The sequence below is a fragment of the Oryctolagus cuniculus genome, chromosome 2 (assembly GCF_964237555.1).
Source record: "Oryctolagus cuniculus chromosome 2, mOryCun1.1, whole genome shotgun sequence".
Lineage (NCBI taxonomy): Eukaryota > Metazoa > Chordata > Mammalia > Lagomorpha > Leporidae > Oryctolagus > Oryctolagus cuniculus.
In genome coordinates, this window is record NC_091433.1 from 81,032,492 (window position 1) to 81,056,446 (window position 23,955).

At 36.5% G+C, this 23,955-nt stretch overlaps 1 protein-coding gene and 1 long non-coding RNA gene across 13 annotated transcripts in view; one reads left to right on the forward strand and one right to left on the reverse strand.

The window, feature by feature from the left end:
• LOC103346322 (uncharacterized) overlaps positions 1 to 23,955 on the forward strand; it is an 81,403-nt gene that overhangs the window by 55,342 nt on the left and 2,106 nt on the right. Inside the window, exons 3-5 of one of the 5 annotated variants that reach the window (XR_011386346.1) lie at positions 2,947 to 5,665; positions 9,319 to 22,219; positions 23,831 to 23,918. This is a non-coding gene — a long non-coding RNA (uncharacterized lncRNA). Of the gene's footprint in view, positions 1 to 2,946; positions 22,220 to 23,830; positions 23,919 to 23,955 lie in introns of those variants that run through there. The other 4 variants (XR_007914789.2, XR_007914790.2, XR_011386345.1 and 1 more) reach the window with 4 other exon arrangements.
• PURG (purine rich element binding protein G) overlaps positions 1 to 23,955 on the reverse strand; it is a 45,352-nt gene that overhangs the window by 12,681 nt on the left and 8,716 nt on the right. For 4 of the 8 annotated variants that reach the window (XR_007914759.2, XM_051834148.2, XM_051834142.2 and 1 more), the window contains one exon: positions 918 to 1,807. The exons of 3 other annotated variants lie outside the window; for them this stretch is intronic. Coding sequence is in view for 4 of the 5 variants with exons in the window: in XM_051834148.2 (XP_051690108.2) it covers positions 1,715 to 1,807 (93 nt within the window). In the remaining variant the exon portion in view is untranslated. Of the gene's footprint in view, positions 1 to 917; positions 3,079 to 23,955 lie in introns of those variants that run through there. One more of the 8 variants, XM_051834158.2, reaches the window with a different exon arrangement.

Here is a 23,955-nt window from a genome sequence, read left to right on the forward strand (position 1 = left end):
CAGGAGTTTTTCTGCTCTGGCATTCTGGCATCTGATGTCAGTATGTCCTGGAAAACTACAGTTTGATTTGGTGGGTTGGGGACAGGGGGCTTTACTTTTATATATAAAGGGTAACACTTTTACCTTAAGTATGAGGGATTCTCAAAGTTCCCCAAAATTTGTATCTTTAAAAAACTATGAGTGGTGGCTGGCGCTGTGGTGCAGTGGGTAAAGCCGCCGCCTGCAGTGCCAGCATCCCCTATGGGCACAGGTTTGAGACCCAGCTGCTCTACTTCTGATCCAGCTCTCTGCTGCGGCCTGGGAAAACAGTAGGAGATGACCCATGTCCCTGGGCCTCTGCACTCATGTGGGAGAGCAGGAAGAAGCTCCTGGCTTCAGATTTCCTCACCTCCAGTTGTTGCAGCCATCTGGGGAGTGAACCAGCAGATGGAAGACTTCTCTCTCTCTCTCCCCATCAGCCTCTCTGTAGCTCTGCCTCTCAAATAAAAAAATCTTAAAAAAAAAAACACAACATTATGAGTGGATTTCAAATTTTCTGCATCAAAATAAATTTATATTTTAATTCCACTTTCCCTGAATTCTGGGAAGTACCTTTTGTGAAGATGGGCAGAAATGGCCCAATATCATCTGAGTTGAGATAATGGTCTTGCATGCATACCTGCCTTCAATGCAAGTGCCAAAATGGAGGAAGCTACCCTACTGACACAGTTTTTGGTTTTCTCAATTTACTCATTTCTATATCTACAGTTCTACTTTTAATATACCCTAAATATGATTTGAGAAGCCAGACGAACTTCACTCAAATTCCTAATGGACAATGCAAGTGTTCAGGCACAAATGAAATAACAACAAAACAGACCAACTCCTGGGGCCTGGTAGAACCGAGATGATTTCTGAAAAACAAGAATCCAAACTAATTACACATATAAACCAGTTTATTAGATTGTCAGTGATACTTTGAGACAAATTCAAGTTATTTTATTTTACTTCATATAAACAGAAGAAGGGAGGAAAGTTTTGAACTTCAAGCCTTGTTCAGCATGTGTGCAGTTAGCATCCACAAAAGCACCATCGGATATGGAAGAATTAGCACCACAGAATTTTAGGACCTAACTGTTAACATGCATCACCAAAAAACTTGGAACATGAGAACAGAAGTGGTATGTGGTATGGTCTATTCTGAGCAATACAAGGCAATTTATGATTTCTTTTCATACAGTACAATACAATCACAATCAATGAGAACCTTTTAAGTACAATACAGGACAAAAAACACCTTGTACCCTGTTAACACTAAAGCAGTTACAGATTTTAAAAAATGATTCTTGTAAGAGAGAGTGGGTTGAAATTATCCCTCCCCCCTCAATTTTTAAAATTCAGAGTTATATAGTTACATGATCTCTTAAGAAAGTATTTTCAAATCTATATGTCTCTCTCCCTCAATGCTGACAAATGGTGGTTTGAAAACTGAAAGGCTGGATGAATTAAAAAACAAAAACAAAAAAGACAAAATCCTGATAGAGTCAAGAAGGATTCCAGTGTGGTAGAAGGTACCACATGAGATCAGTTTGACAATGATGCCAATGCTGTTGATACTTGTCTTCCCTTCCGTGCAGGAATGCCAAGTACAGAGGCCTTGCATTCATGATGAACTTCAGTTCATTCCTTTCACCGAATGCCTTTATTCTGAAGTGGAACATGAGAGATTTATTCCTTATTCCTCAACTGTCTTTGTAGCATCCTTATGCTTGGTTTGGCAACAGTGAAAAGGGTTGATATTCTCTCTGGATTTAGGATAATTTGTGAGCTAAAGAAAAAATATTAATTTAAATTTAGCAAAGATGAAATTTTAAAGGGAGTTCCACTATTTCCACAGTACAAACCCATAATTAATATCATTGAAAACCTTTCTGTTAGAAAGCATGTAACAAACCCTCAATTTTTAGTTGTGTCTAGGCCAATTTTGGCCTATGAGAAGATACTGTATAAGAAAGGTGCAATAAGAATAAATAGATACAGGTATATTCAGATCTCAATGCATTGATATCAAGGAAGAAATATTTTTACTCACCAAGAGAAGAATATACCTTGAAGCATCTATGCAGACACATGAGTCAATCATGTATCTGCCCAAATTCTAATTCTGGAATAGTGATAACAGGGTCGTTTAGGAAAAAAGTACTCAATTACAGTGCGGCAGCAATTTTATGTTGTATATATTTAACAGTGAAACATTTTTGAAAATAGAATTAGTACTATACGGTAAGTTTACAATTCACCATTTCTATACTTGTAATACATGCGGTTATTTGTTTTCTGAGTTTTTAAAAATCCCACTAGGACCAACACTCTTTTGGAACAACAATCTAACATTAAACAAAACTTTCTAAGGAAAATATTTAGCATCACAGAGATTTGAGAAAAGTCTGTTACTCAGCATCACAAAATACTCAGTAGCTCTACATTTAAGATTGTTCATGCCATGACATTAACACGCCTTTGGGTTAATATATCTTATTTTAAAAAGAAAACAAAGAAACAAAGCAAACAATAGACAAGGAATTTGTCTTTGGTCTCTCCTTGGTCAGGACAGACCTCTGATAAACTCGATTCCTTTCTATCCTGGACTGATGACTGTCTCTGAAACTGCGTTCACATTTAGTAAAACATTTCAAACCAGAGAGAGAAAGATTGGCCACCACGGAGTAAGACTTACAGGGAAGTAAAATTGTGGGAAAATGTTCTTTTAACTGTTTTTTTGGAAAGTGTGCTGCCCCCAAACAAAAAAGAAAGCAAAGCTTTGTTCACTTTAAAATAGTTTTCTGTTGGAAAACATTCTTGGTTAAAAGGTAGCCTATCTTTAAAACGTCAGCGTTTAACTTGAGAAGGCTGACCTTTTTTGAAAAAAATTCCTCTGCTTTTTCTATGGAACTCCGTCCACTGTAGAAATGAGCAGTTGCTTTTCTGAAGAGGAAACAGTCACAGCAGCACGGCCATGTTGGTGATTTACGTCTGCGGATTCACCGGGCACAGCTCATGTGAGCAGAGAAACAACATTGATTTCTTCATGCTGTAGGACTACATTTGAAAAAAATCAGCTGAAACAGAGCTGAGTTATGATAGGCTCGCGTAATAATTTTGATTGCCCGTATATTTTAATCAACATTTCAAGACAAGGTAACAAAAATAAATTTAAAAAATAAAAACTGTTCAAAAATTGAAAAAGCTTTCAAATTTGACATTTTTCATTTCAAATGACTGTAGACTAAGACAGTTTTGCCATTATCACATATACTTTTCTTACTCTTGGGTTTTATTCCTGCATTATTTATTGGTTATATTATGTAACACAATTTTCTGTTAAATTAAAATAGTTTATTAGATTATACTGAAAGTGGCTTTAAAAATCATAACTAGAGTTAAATTCATAAAAGTATAAAGAGAATTTTAAAAGCTTTTAGACAAATTCTATAGATGAATAGTTAGTTCAAGTTAATAAAGTGCCTTCTTTTGTAGGTAATTAATTTTTTACTAAAATATTTTAAGGCTTTATAATAAACCCAACATTCTCAGAAATTTGATAGTCTATGGGGTTCTGTTACTAGCTAGCATTGTTTCACAGTTTTTATTTTATTTAATCTTTTAATCCATATGGTAAATTTTAATAGCAGATTAAAATTATAAATTTGAATTGTCTATTTGGAATCCATTTTGTGGAGAAAGAAAAGATGCATAATTTCTAAATTCTGTGATTTGTACATAAAACTCACATGTTGCTTGTTAACAATCTAATTTATGACATGCATGTATCAGCCAATGCCCTCAAACACTTCAGCAGAATATTTAATCTCATGGCAAATGGCCATCATTTCATTCATTTATTCATATATTGTTGTCTGACATTTAAAATGATCGTGCAGTCTTAAATGAAAAAGGCCAATGGAAATCTAAGGTAAATTGTTCATATATAGGCACAATGAATATCTTTTATTGCAGCAGTTTATGCATAATCTGTATTGATGCCAACATTTAATGTTAAGCATTTATATTCATTTACATGTTGTTTCTGCTACCCATAGGTATGTCACAGTAAAATACTGGTAACACATTACTATACATATATTTGGTAGCCATAATCCTACAGAACTCTATTTCTTGTAAGACTTGTCATTTCTCTTTGGGGAACATGGGTGTGTTTTAAGTACAGCTGCAAATTGGTTGCCTTGGCAGCTCCAGATTTTAGGATAAATTATGACCACATAGACATCAGCTACTCAATTGTTCATAGCCAATAAGGATGAATTAAAATGCCTGAATATTCTTTTTCAGAAATTTAGTTATCTTCATCAGAAAATTGCCAAAGTTGGGAAAAGATGACTCTGATACTTAAAATGTTTTCCTGATGACCAATGGATCAACTTAAAATGTCCTTTTAAATTAATGGTTTTGAGATTAGGATGGAGGACAGGTAAAACCCACTGCAAAGAATAGCTTAAATTAATTTGGGGATTGTTTACAGCCCTCTCTCTTCTGTTGAGGAACAGTGTTGTTTTTTTTTTTTTTTTTTTTTTTTTTTTTCACAGTATTTGTTGAACTCTTTTACTTAGGGTAGGGTTAACTATATGATCAATAAATAAACTGAAAACAGATCTTTGTAAAAATTAAGAGTGAGAATGCGAGAGAGGAGGAGAAGGGTTGGAGGGTGGGCAGTAGGGAGGGTGGGGAAGGAAGCGTCACTATGTTCCTAAATAAGAATACATGAAACTTGTATAATTTAAGTGAAATTTAAAAGAAAGAAAAAAAACTTAAAAAACCAGCTTACGTTAAATGTATAATTAGAAAATTAACAAAATTAAGAAAAATAATGCTACTCTTAGGATTGTGTTTGGTTTTCAATCTAAAGCCTTGTAAAAATAAGTCCAGGGCCAAAAAAAAAAAAAAAAAAAGAAAAAAGAAAATAGCATAATCATTTGTAATTACACAGTGCTTTACCAAAGTGTCATAAGTTAGCAAATAGTTTTCTAAAATGCATATGATTCTACTTTTCAAATCTAAGTACATATACAGTTCTTTTTTTCTCATACTCGTATGGTATAGTTTCACAAACTTAGCCCAAATATAATCTGGATGATGAATTATAACTTTCTAACCAAGTATATAGTATGTGCGTTTTTAGAAAGATAACTGTTAAGGAGCCTTTGTCATTGTGAAATTCAAATCTAAGTATAGCCAAAGCATTCCCATAAAACTTGAAAACATGAAAGTTTGTTTAGGCAAATTTTAGTAATGATCTGTTATATGATGCACAAAAATCACTTGCTCATTTTTAAAAACGTGTGTGGTTTAGTTATCTTGTTTTTATCTATTTGACTACATATTATTCTCTTCATTCATGGAAGTGACAGTATATACAATAACCAAGTTTTGAAGACGGCATTAAGTACTGAGATTTCTAGCCTTAACTGCTCCTTTCTATAATGCACAGCAAAAATGTCTGATGCATGGGTCATTAATTCTCATGCTGCTCTTTTTTTCTAAATAAAAACATTAAATGGAAGTGGATAGAGATAACATAATACGAGGACATTAGAGACTAAAGCACCAATATATGGAACAAATAAAATCATAAGCAATTCTATGGGAGTTCTCCATACTACTGAATTAGGTAAGTCGGGAGAATAATGAAAAATGAATATTCTTTACTATATAATAATTATGTGAATATACATTTTTCAAATAAATGGTATGTTCATAAAGTTAAATCTTCATATTTTTATTGTTAGTATGATGAAATTAACTTAGGGAGTTGCCTCATTATAAACCAAGACTCCTCTGCCCCTCCCCCAATCATATCGTTTAGAGGAAAGAGAATGTAAGATCATAATTCTCAATGACCGATCATCTAGGTCCTACTATGCCACAGACTGAACACTGGGGTGCTGTGCTGCATTTAACTGCGGGTGAAAATGCAGTTAAAAACATAAGAGAACTAAATGTTAAAATTAGGTTTAGTTCCTAGTCTCAGAACATTAAGTGACAATCAAGAAAGGACTCCCTTCCTTCTCCTACAGTTTGAGAATCTCAATCTTAAGTATATAAACAGCTTTATAAAAGCATCTGAAAGAAATTCCAATTCCATTCTTTATCTTTTGATACGTAGAACAGCAAATAAATGGATATCCTAGTATTGTGAGAGAATTAACAGGGATCCAACAGCCAAAGCTCTGTTCTCAGGACTTTAAAATTTTAAATATCAATCTGATGTTGCTCTTACGGTATCTATTCTTAACACTTTCATTTATACATTTTTCGTTAGGGATTACAGATCCAAGTGACTTTGTAATAATTAATCTGAGTTCATCACATGCACATTATATACTTTTTAAGACTGCATAAAAGCGACTGAGTCATCACCCTATTGATAAACAATGGGGGTTTTCTTCCCAGTGTGTTCTGATAACGGAGACACTCTAAGAAGTATCTGCTCACCTGAGATTATTTCTCACATCACGTACGTTCTGAAGTCAAACACAAGTGAAGAAAACCATCACATCTAGGTCCAGGTTTTGAAGACGAGGCCATTACAACTGCTGACGTTACTCACCTACTGCCCCACTGTCTCTGCTCCTAGAACAATTCAGAGCTTCCCAAGATGATCTCTCACTGAGGTGGGGGAGCTGTTTGAATGTTAGGAGTACTGCCACTTAATATTAATTGTAGGGGGCTATTTTCTCCACTCGAATTCTTACTCATGGTTTACTGCCGTGATTTTGTTAGTATTTATGTGTCCATTAAGATTTTAAGGGAAGATCTGCTTATTTCTTGCTTGTTTCCACAAAGAAGTATCATCAAAAATAAATAAATAAAATAAAAAGGAACTATCTGCTGTTAAACTCAAAAACATTGATGATTTCAGTTCTATTAGGTTGAATGAAAGTAGCCAAATACAAACAAGGGTTAATTTATATTAACTTTTTTTTGATCGATAGACAAAAAACTAACCAGTGGTGACAAAAATCAGATTAGTATGGGGGCTGGTGTTTGCTCTAGTGGTTAAGCCACTAGGTAGGACTCTCACATCTCACATCACAGAACCTAGATTCAATATCTAGCTCCAGTTCTTAAATGAAACTTCCTGTAGTGCACACTCTGGGAGGCAGCAACTGATGGCCCAACTGACTGGGCTCCTGTCACCCACATCAAGGTCTGGATTGAGTTCCTGGCTTCTGGCTCAGTTAAGGTTCAGCCCCATCCAAAGCTCAGCCATGCCCACTGTGGACATTTAGGGAATGAATCAGCAGATGAAAATTTTATCTCTATCATAAAAAACCCACAAACCCAAAAAGCGAAGCCAGATCATGGCTGCTTTTGGAAGTTGGAATGGGGAGAGAGTGGGGGCACTAACTAGGGGAGTATACATGAAAAGTTTCTATGGTGACAGAAATGTTTAATGTTTCCCTATTCATCAACACTGAATGGTGGATTAAGATCAGAGCATTTCACTCTGTAAATCATATCTGAATTAAAATATTAAAAAGCATTACAACTAAACATAATCATCCTGCTGAAGCATCAGAGGTTGGCTGATGTCTTTCTTCACTTCCAAAACCCCTTCATAGTGTCCCATAGCGAGTATATGTCCTAGAGTGGAATCCATGGCTCAGACCCACCGGGGACATGGATTTTCTAATGGGGACCACCGGCCGAGAACTGTGCATCAGTAATAAAAAAAAGAGAGCAATTCACTTCTAACTTTCAGGTGGAAAGAACACGATTTTGTCATATGCCCTTGGTACATAATCAAGTGCAAAATATGGCATATCACACGTTAACACAGTTTTGAATGCCAGCAGTTGGGGCCTAATTTATAATCATTACCTCACCACATCAAATCTTAGGGGCCATGTGTTCATCAGATTTAATGAGGTTACACTCAATTTCCAATATCCAGTGAATTCTAGTTTCCTACAGAAATAACCTTATTACATGATCTGACAATTCTAAAAATAAGTAAGTGAGAAAATTCTATTGGTCCTCAGAAGAAAATGGTAATATTCTGGACAGAATTCATCCAGCAGTGCTGCCAAGTATTCATCTACACAATTAAAACTTTAATCAGAAGTCGGACAATTATTTCTCCAATTTATTTCTTCTTGTTATGCCAATTCATATGCACCAAAGGCTTATGCTGGTCCAAATCCACATGTCATACGGAGATATTTAAAATATGTAATTTGAGGCAAGTGTTTGGCCTAGTGGTGAAGAAGCCCGTTGGGCCTCCAGTTGGGACACCTGACTCCCACACTGCAGTGCCTGGGTTCAACACAGAGCTCTGGCTCCTGACTTCAGCACTTTTTAAAAAAGACTTACTTTATTTATTTGAAATGCAGAGTTAGAGAGAGAGAGAGAGAGAGAGAGAAAGAGAGCGCACCTCCATGCACTGTTTCACTCCCCAAATGGCCTTAACAGCCAGGCTGGGCCATGCTGAAGCTAGGAGCCAGCAGCTTCTTCTGGGTCTCCCATGTATGTGCAGGGGCCAAGGACTGGGGCCATCCTCTGCCGCTTTCCCATGCATGAGCAGGGAGCTGGATCTGAAGTGGAGCAGCCAGGACTTGAACCAGTGCCTCTCTGGGATGCCAGCATTGCAGTGCGGCTTTAACCTGTTATGCCACAGTGGCAGCCCCACTTCAGCTTCTTGCTAATGCAGACCTTGGGAGGCAGTGGTGATGGCTCATATAGTTGGGTCCCTGTCACTCATGTTGGAGAACTGGACTGAGTTCCCAGCTCCCAGCTTTGGCCCAGTCCAGCCTGGCCACTGGGGGCATTGGGGAGTGAACCAGTGGACGGGGGAACTCTCTCTCTTTTGCTTTTAAATCATATTTACCAAAGATTGAGAAAAAGGGAAGTAAAATCTCACTATGTTGGTATTTTGGGAGGAAATGGCAATTTGATCAAAAATGAGAACATTTATTTATTTTATTTAACCCATTAAGTATGGGTTAAATAAATAAATAAATGTTCTCATTTTTGATCAAATTGCCATTTTCCAAAATACCACATAGTGGCCTTCTTACTCCATTTTTCAAATTTGGTATGATTAAAAAGCAAAGCATAGGCACATAGTTTGTCCGTTTAAAAAAATGCTCTGCAACCCCTAGGCTTCATCATCTTTACTGCTATAGCTATTGTTAAGACAAAAAGTACATAAAATATAAATTGAAGCAATTATTCTAAAAATGACAACTTGATAATTAGCTATAAAATTTTCCTTGTAAAAATTGAACTAAGGACACTAACAGTTTTTTTTTTCCTCTTTAGAGTGAAAAACAAAAGCTTATGCAATCAAGAGAATGGAGAGGTTGTACGATGTTTCACATAAACATTTCTGAGAATGAGAGGTTTAATGGATCCGCAGCGTCAAAGGAAAATGGAGTCCATGTGCCAGAAGGCAGAAGACCACAGCTGCACGGCAGAGGAGCGCAGCGTCAGGCAATGCTCTCTGGAGCCTCTTGGTGACAGGGCTTGGGCCTCTGTTGTAACAGTTTCTTTATTTTCCAGAAACCACGGAGTGCCTCAGCTCTCAAAAGGTACTTTTCTTGGAGTCAGAATGACCCTCCCCCCTAAACAATCTAGTAATAATACTTTCAACTTTAAGCCAACAGGTGAGGAAACTCTTCTAGTTGAAAAATGACAACAAAATGTGTTTTTAATGAAGCCTGCAGTCTCCCACTGAATTTTTTAAAAAATTACTTATTAGAGAGAAGTGATAGACACATTGAGAAAGACAGAGATTGATCTCAACCACTGGTTTGTGCTCGAACTAACCCACAATGGCCTGGGTTGTACTGAAGCCAGGAGCCAGGAACTCAGTGCAGGTCTCCCAAGTGGGTGTCAGGGATCCAACTACTTAACCCATCACCTCTGCCTCCCAGCCAGAGCTCTGCTCTCAGAGCTGGGACTCAAATCCAGGCACTTGGAAGTTGGATGTGGGCAACTTCACCACTAGGCCAAATGCTTGCCCCTCCCTCTGAAGCAAAGCAATATAGAGAAGCAGACACTGAGCAGTGGAGGAACCACTTAAAAAGGTGTAGTTCAGGATCTGAAAGGACTATTTATTTTGAATAAGCCACATAACATCTTTAATATTTTCCTGTCTGTTGTAAAATGAGGGTGTTATATTACTACCAAACACTCCTTCAGTTAAAAAAAAAAATCAAAGTTGATGACAGATTTAGACAAGAAAATCTTAGGTTGTCAAGTCACTATGGATATTTACACCTATATTAGAAAATAAGTAAATTAGTTCTGGGGGAATTGGTCCTCAAATCATGTAAGCTGCCTCATAATCATTTAAAAAAAAAAACAGAAAGAAGACAGTTTTGATTTCCTCTAGGAATAAAACCATACTTTCTTATTTCATGGTCTTCATTTTCTTAATGGTATCTCTGGATAAGCAGAAAGTTTTAATTTTGATGGACTCTGAGTCTTCATTTTTTTTCTATTATAGTTAGTGCCTTTTGTTTCCTAAGAACAATTGGCCTATGTAACTGCGCACTTTTATAAGTGACTGAAAAACAGCTTCAGCAAATTCTAACTAGCACAGCTCCCTTGCCACTGCTCTACCTGGGATTGTCTGTGGTAGGAAGAGGCTCCCATCTAATTTTGCAGAATTTTGTTGTAACTTGCCACCCATTTTTTGGGTTGTGAAGAATTTGTGATGCTAACTGATGTTTATCAAATGCTTGTTTTATGACACACTTTGCTAATTTATCCTAAAACATTTAATTTTCTTTGAGAGAATTCTGGTTGACTCTAAGTTCTACGACAGTAAGGAATATTACATTTTGTTACCAATACAATCCTCTTGACCCAGAAGCCCTCTGAGCACATAATGGGTGACTGATTTGTATACACTAAATGCTGAATGAATCAATTCTTACAACCCTATAAAATTAAATGAATAGCTCCAAATTAGACAAGTGACAGAACTTGAACTTGACCCCTAGACTGGCTGACCCCAAAGTCTGTGTTATTTATTATTCTGTAGTAGGCCACTGAGACTGCATGATAACTCTGGTGGGGCTGAGCACCAAAAACCACAGCTGAAGTTACTGCTGTAGCACAAGGGGGTGGAAGAAGAGGATTTAAATTACTGTTTTATTTCTCTCGTAGCAAAAGGCAAATGTGGAACTTCTCTAAGCTCTTCCTTAACAGTCCTAAGCATACTGATCTGACTTTTTATAACGATATGATGATTTGTACAGACTGAACCAATATGAAAGTTTTATGGGACAGAATAATTTTACAGGGGCTGGCACTGTGAGGCAGCCCATTAAGCTGCCACTTGCGACTCTGGCATCCCACATAGGAGTGCTGGTGGAGTCCTGGCTGCTCAGCTTCCCTTCTAACTTCCTGCTAATGTGCCTGGGAAGGCAGCGGAAGATGGCCCAAGTATTTGGCCCCCTGCCATCCATGTAGGAGTCTAGGATGTAGTTTCTAGATTCTGCTTTGGCCTGGCTCAGACCTGGCTGTTGCATTTGGGTACTGAACCAGCAGACAGAAGCTCGCTCTCTCTCTCTTGATGCTCTGCCTTTCAAATAAATAAATCCTAAAAAGAAGAATTTTATAAATAATTTTATAAATATAGGGGCAGAATAAGTCAATCTGTTTATAAAATTGTAAATTTTAGCCCACAAATTCTTCTGCGATGCTACAAAACCTGGGTTAACTGAGAATGCCAGGAAGCAAGGTCATTTATTTAATAGAATTTCCTAGCTACCAGAGATTTAGTCGTAATGCTTTTAATCCTACTGAAATTGAAATATTTCTATTATGTATTATTTTGATTTTCTGCTTTAATAAACATAATGAGCATGGTTAAATTTTGTGTGCATGAATGAGAATACTGTAGTGCTCTCAAATCTTTATTAGTAACATTTATAATCACTGTATAATGATGGAAACAAAGAAGATGTGGCTTCTTGAGCTAACCTGGGACATTCCTTTCACACAGGTTTTTGAAAGAGCCCATTTCCATTTTGCATTGGTCATTTATTGCACATAGGAGTTTAGGGGAAAGATTATGCTAGTCGATTTTTAATTTACTTCAGTTATCAAGGGAAGGAAGTCTTTAACTTCTTAAATTCTCTAAATAATAATATTCTTTGAGAGCTACTCTGTGCTGTAGATGCCACGACAAGATTTGTGACGGTGGGACAGGGAGAGATCAAGTTACTGAAGGTTAGCTAAGGTGGGTAGCTGGGGCAGGGAGATTAAACAAACACAGGGGGTGAAAAACTCAGAGCTCCAGGTAGAGGCTGACAAAGGCTCAGCATCCAGGTGAGTGGAACGTGCACAAACATGCGCCCCAATGAGTTGAGTTGCTATGTCTCCCGCTGGGACCCAAACAGGAATACTAAGTGCAGAATTGAGCCTAAAGATGTATGAAAACAAAACACCCAGCGTGCATTAAAAACATAACTGTTTGAATTAAATCAGCTATTAAAACATGTTTAATTCTGACTTAAAGTTTAACCATTTAACACTTCTCTAATGTTATTCCAAATGCATCCTTAAGCAGCAGACTCAGTACAATCCTGATGTTTCACTAAGTAGCCAGGTGGTAACAGCCACCTCATTTCACCTGCCAGGGCCTCGGTTTTCTTCCTCTGTTAAGTGGGGATAGTGACACTGAACTAAACTGATCTAAATCAGCAGTTTTATGAAATGAGATAGAATATTGTGAAAGAACTTTGAAAACCACTTCAAGCTGTAAATTATAATTTGAGTTCCATTTTCTATTTCATTGGTAAATAATTAATAATAATGAACAGCTATGAGAAAAATTGAGGACACATGAGTTGTCTGTATTCATAAATGAATCTATGAATAATCTACATTGTAATGTCTCCACAGTGAAAATGAATACAACTGCTTATGAACTAACACAGTTAAGTGGACGCAGGCCTTTTTCAATAGGGTAAGGCATTGGTGAGATGGTCATCTTAGTTGAGAACACTGTTGGAGTTATGCAAATCCAAACGTGTGAAGAAAAAAAAGAATTTATGAATATATGAGGGGTCTTCAAAGAAGTTATGGAAATGCATATTGTGAAAAATTAGGCATGGGTTTCAAAAAATTTTTGCATCAAAATGAACTTATTTTTAATTCCATTTTCCACAAGCTTTTTGAAGTACCCTCATATTGTCCATGTAATGAGAGTAAAGTAAAATCAGAAGTGTGGAAGTATAGAAGAGCCGGGGGCACGGAGCGCAAACATGTGATGCACACGTTCCCACTCCTTGCCTTCCTCATCTACTGCCTGGCTCAACCTCCCATCTTTTATGACACAGTAGGTACATGGGATAAAACAGAACTATCATTTTCACTGTAGGACATCAAGAAGAGACTTGCAATGAAGAATATATAATTATTGCTTAAAATAGTATCATTGTATTTCTGCAAATCTGCATCAGTAAAATAGAATGCAAATAGTTAATCAGATTTAAAGGATAAATTGTTGAAAGGAAAACAGTATGAATCACTTTATGGTAGCTTCAAACACACTTCTCACATAAACCAATACATTGCCTGGCACATGCCGATAACCAAATGAAACCATCTACTGGATTTAAAAAACACTGAGTTTGATTAGGCACCAAAAGTTGCTTTGATTCAAGTAACTTTGGACATGCCACATTTACAGCTAATGGCAGTGAAATATTTCTGTTCTCTAGGTTATTGTAGCCCTAGTCCCTAGCACAGGACCTGGCACAAGTAGCCACATGAGCGTCCAGAAAAGCTTCATTTATCTACTAAGCCAGGCAAAGGATATTCCCGAAGTAAAACTTAGGATGTGGAGGAAACAGAAGATTCCATGTTATACTGCATCTTAATGCGTGAATCATCTTTGAAGTAAAAATGACATAGTATTTCTTGTTATGTTTTTACATTATCACGTCACCATTTTTTTTCCATTTAGATTTGTCTATTAATTACTGTCTGTGATTACAAAGCAATAAGATTACAAAGGCAAAACAGAATCAGGAACAGTGGTCATTCAGTGAAGGGAGGTGACTTAAGTAATCCTGCACAGGGTGTACAGGGGAATACAAAAGAGGAGGAAACAGTCTCTGTATTAAGTTCAGGTTAAGGAGATAGGATTTTTATATGGAAACTAAGTTTAAAATACTTTTAAGTTGTGTGTGTAAAAAAAGCTTCTGAAACTGGAGGGATTGCCCTGTTAACAAGCTCCCATGTGCAGGGCCAAAGTTAAGTTTTACTGATTATATGTGTCACAATCAACTAGTTTTTGTGTTAGTTCCAAGATAATTTGTAAACATGCACACGCACACACACACACACACACACACAGGTACAACAGCGAGGGCGAGAGAGCAAGAGAGCGATGGAGAGAGAAGATAAACTGTCTTCTATTCACTAGTTCACTCCCCAAATGTCTTCAATGGCTGGGGCTACGTCAGGCAAACCCAGGAGCCAGGAATTCAATCTGGGTCTCCCATGTGGATGGCAGGGACCCGAGGACCTGAGTCATCACTGTTGCCTCACATGGAGGCAGGCACCTGGAATCAGGAGTGGGAGCCGAGTGGAATCCAAGGCCTCTGACATCTTAGCTGCTGGGCCAAATGTCTGCCTCTGCATTATTTTTTAATTCCAATTTTTCCAACAGACTTTTTGGGGCCCCCACAAATAATTAAATGGCAGGTAAAAGGGGAACTGGGCAAATGAGACAGAGAAAGAGTATACTGAATCTATGTAAAGCAGTCGTAACTGCACACGAAGGATGAAAAGGAGGAAAGGAGGGCAAAAGAGCAGCTGGAGAAAAACGAGGACAGGCTAGAGAAGGAAGCTGAGGGAACTTCAGGAGTCAGTCCCACTGGCTCTGGGGATACAGAGATTGAAACCTTCTCAGAAGTCACCTACGCTGATTCAATCCTCTCAACCTGAGGGCCCCAGGCCCGTCTAGAAGACACAGATGACGTGTTTCTTAGCAACACGGTGCCCTGACCATCACCCCGCACCACTGCACACAACGATGCCAAGGGCAAGACTGTGAGGGTTTCATAAACTCTGTGAGTACTTGAAATAACAGTCCAAATCGTACACAAATGAATTTTCTTGGCTTTATTAATGACAGCACAAGCAAAGTGAGAGTAATTTAGCATCCATACTCATTTTAGTCATTTTGTAACATGTTTACTAACTTGTCACTTAGAATTACTGAAAATCTAGTTTGAGAATCAAGGTATGTGTTTACCCAAGATCATTTTTTTCTATATAAAATATAAAATGCTTCTATCAAATAAACTGTAGATTTTATGTAGTCTGTCTTGTCAAATGCAAATCATCTCAGTAGACAGTACTGCTTGAATGACAGCTTAATATGACATGTCATTAAATTTAATATTTGGGTCTTTTAAAAGATAAGACAAAGCAAATTGTCACCTAATCACTCAAAGGCTCCCTTAGACGGGAGTACAGCTGAAGAACAATAATGCAAACTAACTTTAGCTATTGCTAATCACATAAGCATTCGTTATTCTTCGTCAAGTCAATGTTTCAACTGATAAAGTAGGTAAACAATTAGGGAACACAGGTCCAGAACCTGGGGAATTTTCAGGCATGGATTCTCCTTAGTATATGCAGCTTCCTCCTGGAAAAACGTTAGCACCCAGCTTATGCCAGAGACAACAGACAGAGGGCACGTAAGCTCTGGGGTGGGCAGGACGTGCTCTGGGCAGTTCATGACTCTAAAGAATGTCTGTGCTTTAGGGGTGACAATAAGCAACAGTGAAGAATCAGCTTAAATAGTGAGGAGAGCACTGGAAATTAACCAAAAACATCCAGTAATTGCTTAGCGTTTTATTGAACCAGGTTTATCACAACTCCTTCACTAAATCATTTCAACTGCAATAGACATTTTTTTTTAACCATCTTACTAAGAAATTTCTAATTTTATGATGGACATCAAAGGAATAATGATATTCCATTTGAAAGAATTTTCTCTGAATAAATATTACCAATATGTGGTAGCAGACCATTCAAGAAAAATCTAACTGGCACAAAATTATGGAATTATTAAAAAAGATGCTAAATAAATAGCGTCTATCTTGCTCACAAAATGCCACTGATGTTACGAATCATCAACTCCTAAGATGAAGAGGCAGTTAACACCATCAAAGGGGCATGATCAACTAGTTTTTGTACTAGTTCCAAGATAATTTAGGCCAACAAAAGGGCTTTTTTTCCCAATAGCAAGATCATAAACAGCATGCTCGTAATCATAGTATTTTTTGCTATTTAAATGTGTATTGTTGCAGGATTTTAAACTTTATTGATTTCCTTGAAAGATTTTGACGTCAGGAAGAAAAAAATTTTTTAATAAAAACTTAGGAAGAGTAATTTTTAAAAATGTGCTTCTTGAGTTTTTTCCTTACTGTCAGATTTTGAAAATAATATTTGAAAAAGCTCTATTGTAGAAAAACCCATTTAATTTTATACATATTTCCTCTCACACATTTCCTATTAAGCTGTTTAAAGCTAAATGGTTTCACATTGAAACAAGCAAAGATTCTGAAATCATAACACTCACATTGTTAAATTCCAGAAAATTTTCCAACCTACTACTTAAGTTAGGTGTTATGAGCAAACAGTCCTAGAATGCACATAGGAGAGAGCCATGAAAAATCTAGGAGTTAAGCCTAATTGCCCTGGTAATTCTCAGCTCAGATCTTCAACAAAGAAAGAAACAAACAAACCACAAACCAGCAAGCACAAAGTGTCCCTCTGGAATCCTGTAGGTCTTAAGAGGAATAGAAGACTTAGCTTCCCCTTTTAACCAGCAGAAAGGCTTCCTAGATAAAATAATCTTCATTCACAGTTACCCAAGGATTGTAAGGATCTCCTATTTTAATATGAGCACAATTGCTTTATAATTGCAAATCTCTTTGCACATGAGAATTATAATAATACAGCAGATAACGTTTGTACTTGGAGAGCAAGAGGAAAATGACTAAAAAACTCATTACTAATGGGAGAGGGGTGAAGAAAACATTTTTCTTACAAAAAAAAAAGGCTGAGAAGAAAATATGATGGTAGTTGCTGGTGGCTAGAGGATGCAGAGACGAGTTATTTAATGGGTGCAGGTTTCAGTTTTGCAACACAAAAATGTTCTGGCGTTGTTTGTACCATAGGTGAGCATACTTAACCCTACTGAACACTTGACACTACTGGACACTTAGAAACGGTTAAGAATGTAAATTGTATGTTATGTGTGTTTTTTTTTTTCTAGCTAAAATTGAGTAAAAGAATGTCATAAGAAGTGAAACAAAGATTGAGAAAGGGTATCTTTTTTTTCTATCCCTAATAAATTGTAGGTTTATAACTACAAAAAAAAAAAAAAAAAAAGTTGAGAAGTTGTTCTGTGAGAGGCTGAAAGACCAGTCCTTCAGCTCAGACTGGAAAGACTCAGGATGTGTGGGCTGTGAAATCCAGGAAGCACGCAATGAGTGGTTAGCTGTCACGTAAGAACAGTTTGAACTTGGACGGAGGAGGTGGAGAAACTGGCCATTCTAGTAACCACTGCCCAGAAACATCGCCAGTAAGAGTACAACATCTTACATTAAACACCTGAATTTATGTGTACAGCTTATCTGTGTTTAAAAGTGAGCCCAAGGCATTACTTGTTGATTTTATAACCAAAGTCATTATCCATGGTGTTGTGGCTGACTGTTAAACCTTAAGCAATTCCAGTGGGAAAAATGCTATGAGACAAAGTATGCAAGTCAATGCTCCATCACCCAAGTCCATGTCAACCAACAGCTTCCGTACCACTTATATCAAAATGAGCAAGACAAGTAAAAATGTCAATTTCCGAACCCCACTCTGGATCAACCAAATCAGAAAACTCTGAGGACAGGGCCCAGAACCTACATTTCTAATATATTATGCACACTAATGTTTGCCAATCACCAGGCTAAATTTAAAGGAAGAATCTGCCATCATCTTAAGGGTGGGTAGAACTCATTAGAGGCAAGTATAGAATTCACTGCTTAAGTATATCCTAGACGACATCATCTTGGCCATCTAATCCCTCAGAGGTGTAGAGAGGATTCTCTGCTGTTTTAACAGAGGTATTATTGGATTAAAACAATCTTTTTGAAGTATTAGAAGAGACACATTTCTAGCTGCATTGCATTAGTTTGTGCTCCAACTGCCAGCTATCTGACTCAACTTGAGAATTTTTTAGTGCACAATGAGAACTAAAATAGCAAATAGTTGGCATGAATGCTGTTTTTTTCTCTCTTCCCCTGTAGACAGACTTTAAACTTAACGTAGCACTTCAGGGTAGCCAACTATTATAGTAACAAACAAGATAAACCAATTTGCCATTACTTCTCCAGGGGCAAAGAACAGGTGGACAGGATTGGACTCTCTTTATAATTTCTATTATTTATGTATGTCACACACACATAAAATAAATGAATAGCGTGGAGTAAATTTTGCTTAAACATTTAGAAATGTGTGATACAGTTACTAAGCTCACCCACCTAGGTGTAATCTATTTCAACCTACTCAGATCTCTCCATGAATGGTACTATTAATTGTCCTTTTGAAATTTGGAAATGTTATAGTACCACACAAAAGCACAGATTATTGGAAGAGCTAACAAGAAGTGGGTGTTGCCAGGCAGAACAGAGTTTTAGAATGGATCACATAGGATCCTGAATTTAGTTATTTCTGCTACAGCTACTCTTCTTTCCTTTACAAAGCCTTGAAACTCTTAAGGCCAGAATCACATATAGAATTTACAGCCATAATGGACTTACTTGGAAACTTAATCCCTGAAACAAAAAATCTAATATGAAATGAACAAACTATGTTGCTTCTTTCCACTGTTAATTAGTAGTGTTAGAAAAAAAATTGAGATTATATGTATTTCAACCTTTAAACAGAATTTAATCTGAATTTTTATATTAAAAAAACTGACAATCAGTAATGTGGTTTCCAGTTTACCCTTAGATCACTTAATGTCTTTCTAAATAAATCTGTAGCAGTTAGGTTTGAAATAGTAATATAAATACTAAATTTATTAAGAATTAAAGATTCTTAATGTGAATGATTAATGAAAAATTTCTGTGAAAATTAAAAAATGTATGCTTGCTTTTGCAGGGTGAATTTCATGAAAACTATTTTAACTAATTCACTTAATTAAAATTCAGGAAAATTTGGAATATAGTTCTTAGATTATTTTGCAAAAATAAATGTTGGGAGGAAAGGGTAAATATTTAATATTTTTAGAGTAATACTAGAATATTTGAAATCACATTTACTTATTAAACTTGGTAAATTAGCAGAGGATATGAATACAAGCATTCCAAGTAGTATTCCCAATAAACTGAGTCTATGTTAAAAACAATCTCTGAGGAAGTAGCAATTCTTTTCTGACTTATCAATTCCCTTTATGCATCCTATATGAAGTGTTCTAGTCTCTGCCTTAAATAATTCCAGTAACAGGCAAGTCAAACTAACTGTTCTTGAAGTTTGCTTCACCTTGAGCCAAAATCTAAAAAACTATATTCTGTCTGAAGTTTACTCAGCTTATAATTCTAAAACTTATTTTTCAAATCTAAAATTTACATTGTAGATATATTAAAAACAGGATAGAGAATTTTTAAGAAAGTTACACTGCCCATAAAGGTCACCCTTTGAGTTTGTGATCACCTCTGTTATGTTAGCAGGGAGTTAGCGGTTTTCACAATTAAAAACTCAGTGTTCTGGAGCACTAATCATTGAAAGGTAGGAGCTGCAAAGAGCTGTCAATGAGTTCGCAGAGCTGTCAAATGTCTATGTGTGAATTAACTTAATATTTCCGATTCAGATTTGATGTACTAGAATGACAGTTACTAAGAGGTGTAGGTATAGTTACAACTATTACCTATATTGATTTATATGTAAAGTATGATTTTACTTTTGATTAACCCAGTATATTACAGAATATCCACAGGTTGGCAAACATAGAACAAGCCATTTTTACATGTTGGTTTTGTTTTCAAATAATATGCTTAATGAGGTGAAAGCAATGGTCCAAAAGTTAATGTGAAGAAAGTTCCTTTAATCCACTACACTATACAGTTCTTTTGTCCTACACATATAGAGAATGAAAAGATGGTAAAACAGTTTTTAAGACATTATATATTTCTTACTATCTTTGTATCTCAATATAGCATGTTAAGCTCTAGCCCTTAAAGTGTTTACTTAGCCTATTCTAGGAATTAGGAATCATTTGAGCTGTATGAGGTATGTCACAAAATGTAAAATTAAAGGACTGGAGAGATGCCAAGGTCCCATAAGTTCTAATATTTAACACTTACTAAGCCTGAAGTATTAATAATTCTTAAATAGATGGCATGTTCTCTTTTGTTTACTAAGACTGAAGTATCAGCATTATATAATAAATTAAAAATGTGCTTTAGTCTCCATACATTTATTACCACTAAAGTTTTTCATGTCAGGATTTAGAAATTCTTAAGATAGCTGTTGAAAAATGAAAAGCAGGTTATTAAATGTGATGAAAGGATAAAAATAATTTCTTTAATCCAAAAATCTAGGCAACTTACAAAAAATGTTGCATGTTTTAAGATGTTTCCTCAAGGCAGAATGAGCAGCTCTCAAGGCTGCCTCATCTACCGAGACACTATGGTGATTTTGACTGAGTTTTTTCCTTCACCAACTTTTGTAGTTCAGGTCAAACTCTCATCCACTCAGAGCAGTGGTTAAAACACAGGCCCCAGGTCAGCAGCTTCCACTCACCTGGGAATATGTTAGACACACAAATTCTCGGTCCTTACTGTACCTTAACACTTCTACTACACAGAAACTGGGCCTGGGGCCCAGCAATGTGTGGTTGTTAACAAACCTTCTAGGTGGTTCTCAACTTACACTAAAGTTTGGAAACCTTTGCCCTGGAGTAATGGAGCAAACTGTGTCCATCAATAGAGCAGTTACCTCAGTTTATTCTGCTGCAGTTGGGCAAAGAGGAGGGAACTCAGTAATTAAATGTGAAAAGGAATGGATACTGCAGGAGGAGGTGGTAGGAAAAATGAGAAATAAAACTCTCAATAATATTGACAAGATTTCCAAACAATTTTAACAGAATCAGTTATTTCTGGTTCCTGAAAATGAAACTGCAGATCTGCAGTGAGGAGTAATTTGTCTCCTCTCTGCCCTTACAGATAGAACTGGGAAGATCCATCTACAGCCTCATCTTCTGACTCCTTTTAAAACTCACTGACATTTATGTGAAACAGCTGACTGTGATTAGAGGTTCAAGCTGTGAACTGTATTAGAGATCAGATAAATTGTATTTATTAGCACCAACATTAACCAACGAAATACTTATTGGTGAGACTAGTCTCATATATGGGGGTCAGTTTTGGGATAAAATAATGCCCAGGGATTTATATTGGTGGTTTTATAGTGGTGGTTGTGGGTAGATTGTGCTTAAGTCTTAAAGGCAACCTGGCCTAACTGAATGGGCACAATCTTTGGCTTTGGTGTCAATTTGCATTCAAATACATCAGTTCTGAGAGACTGCACCAGTTTTTAAACTTCTGGGAAATTATAGGACAATGGGGATAATAGGGTTCATTAGACACAGTAAAAGTAAGGGACTCAGCAATGCATAGTAAACAGTAGGTATTTAACACGTAATAGTTCTTAGAACTAATAAATCTCAATGGGATCTGCCTTTTATCACATTTATCTTTAAAAAGTGGTCAATGGTCAAACTTTTCTAGGGACTCAACTCATTTCTGAAATGACTTGTCAATCATATTAGTCAAAAATATTTTCTGAAGCTGGGGCAACTGACCTTTCAGTCCACATCATCCCAAATGAACTGTTTTCTTCTCACCCTAAATTGCTACCTAGGAATATGCTTAGAGTGCGGGGGTCAGCTGAGTGAAGTAGTGGCCCATCTTTCTTAGTGTCTTTAGACTTAGCCTGTAGGGAAATTTCTAAATTTTCAAAGAGCAGCTCTAGTTTTTATTGTTCCAGTTGTTAACAAATAGGATGGAGTGGGGCCATGGGGGTAGTGAGAGAAATTAATGCCCTTCTCTACTTCCAATAGGGCCAGTTTACAGGCGGGGAGATTATCATTGATGGAATTTTAGAACTCTTCATTTACACTGATGTTAATGTGAGTATTTGCCAAGCAGCAACAGGTTTAGTCTTATTGATAGAATGCAGATCACTGATGTAAATCACACTGCTAGTTAGAAAAATCTAGGAATGAGATACAGCAGCTTCCAAAGTAAATTAGCAAATGATGTAGAACGTTTTGGATCTTGGTGTCTGTACATACCCGTATCCTTGCTCATTAAGCTTATGGTTCTGCTGTTTCACTTTGCTGGGTAGTTTTGGCACTTAGGTGTACACTCTTTTGGTAAAGTTGCTTGGAATGTTTGATGGAAGCTGAGGAAAAATTCTACAAAATGGCAAGGGTAAAAAAAACTAGCCAAATTAAACTATTCTTTCATATCCCACTCAGATTTCAAACGACACTGAAGAGGAAGCAATCAAGAACCTAAAATATATATACTATTTTGAGAAGAGGGGGTAGAGAAAGAGAAATTTTTTTGCACATCACTTCATTTTCTAGAATTTGCTGCAAACAGACCACCAATTGCTCTTGTGAACCTCCACTAGGCCAAGGATCGTTTATCACATGGAAGGTTTCTAATGGGATTTTACATGCAAAGATACTTCTAACATTAGCACATGAGCTTATGCACTTCAAAATATACTTAGTTTATTCTTAAACAGGGTCTCTGATACACTAAAAAGACATCAAAAGAGAAGTCTGTGGAGAACCGTGCCACTCTTTGAATCCTCTCTGTGGGCAGTGTGACACTGCCCAGTGCAGGACTCCAAGAGAGAGGGCTCTGTTTGCTGCTCTCTTCTCATCAACCTTTGCAGTTTCTCAAACTGTTGGTGACTGCTTAACCTTTGCATACCCTACAAGTTTATAGTTTCTTCTAAAACAGAACCACACTGTTCACAGGTCAATGTGCTTCCTGATGTTCTTCATTAAACATCATTATTTGTAACCTGGAGATCAAAGGCAGCACTATATCTTGGGGACCACTATAATGATAGTTGCAGTGTATTATTTAGCAATGTAATTTATAGTTATTTCAAGAACAATGGCATTCCAAGAAGTGATATTAATTTTTACAATTTCTCTGCCATACAAAATGTAAGAAATGATTATAGGATGTGTGGAGATACGCAATGTTCCTTCAAGAATGAGATCTCACATAAATAATAAAAATTTATCTTGTAAAAAAATGAAAGCGTAGGGCAGATATGTGATCCGTATACAGCAGTTTGTTCTTAATAAGGACTAAGAATAAAATTTTGTTTTGCATGGCCAAAGAGATACATATTATAAAACTGACATTTCTGTATTGCTCCTTTGGCTGTCATTATACATAGCTGCATTATTATAGCTGTTTCTAATATAAAATTTTTCCTTTAATCTTTCACTGACACAGAATTTCAAAAGTTTAGGGTAGGAGGGAACTGTAGCTTCAGGCACAACACTGTTGATGTTTCATAGTCAGGCCATACATTGGCAGAATTAGTTCTTCCTAATCTTTCTCAAGTGTTCTTTTAATGGTAAAATAAATAGGTTTTTAGTTTTGAGAATTACGTATTTCTCTTTTCTGTTAAATTAGATTGATTTCTTCTGTTATAGGGAAGCAAAATCATCAGCCAATACCTATTCTTATCTACATCTTAATTTCAGGCAACTTCATCAAATCCACAACAAATAATAAATAAAATCCTGAAGAAGAGCATTATTTTCTCTAAGAAAAATAAAATACCAACTTTAGGTAAAATATGATTTATACCAATAGTTTGATAAAAACA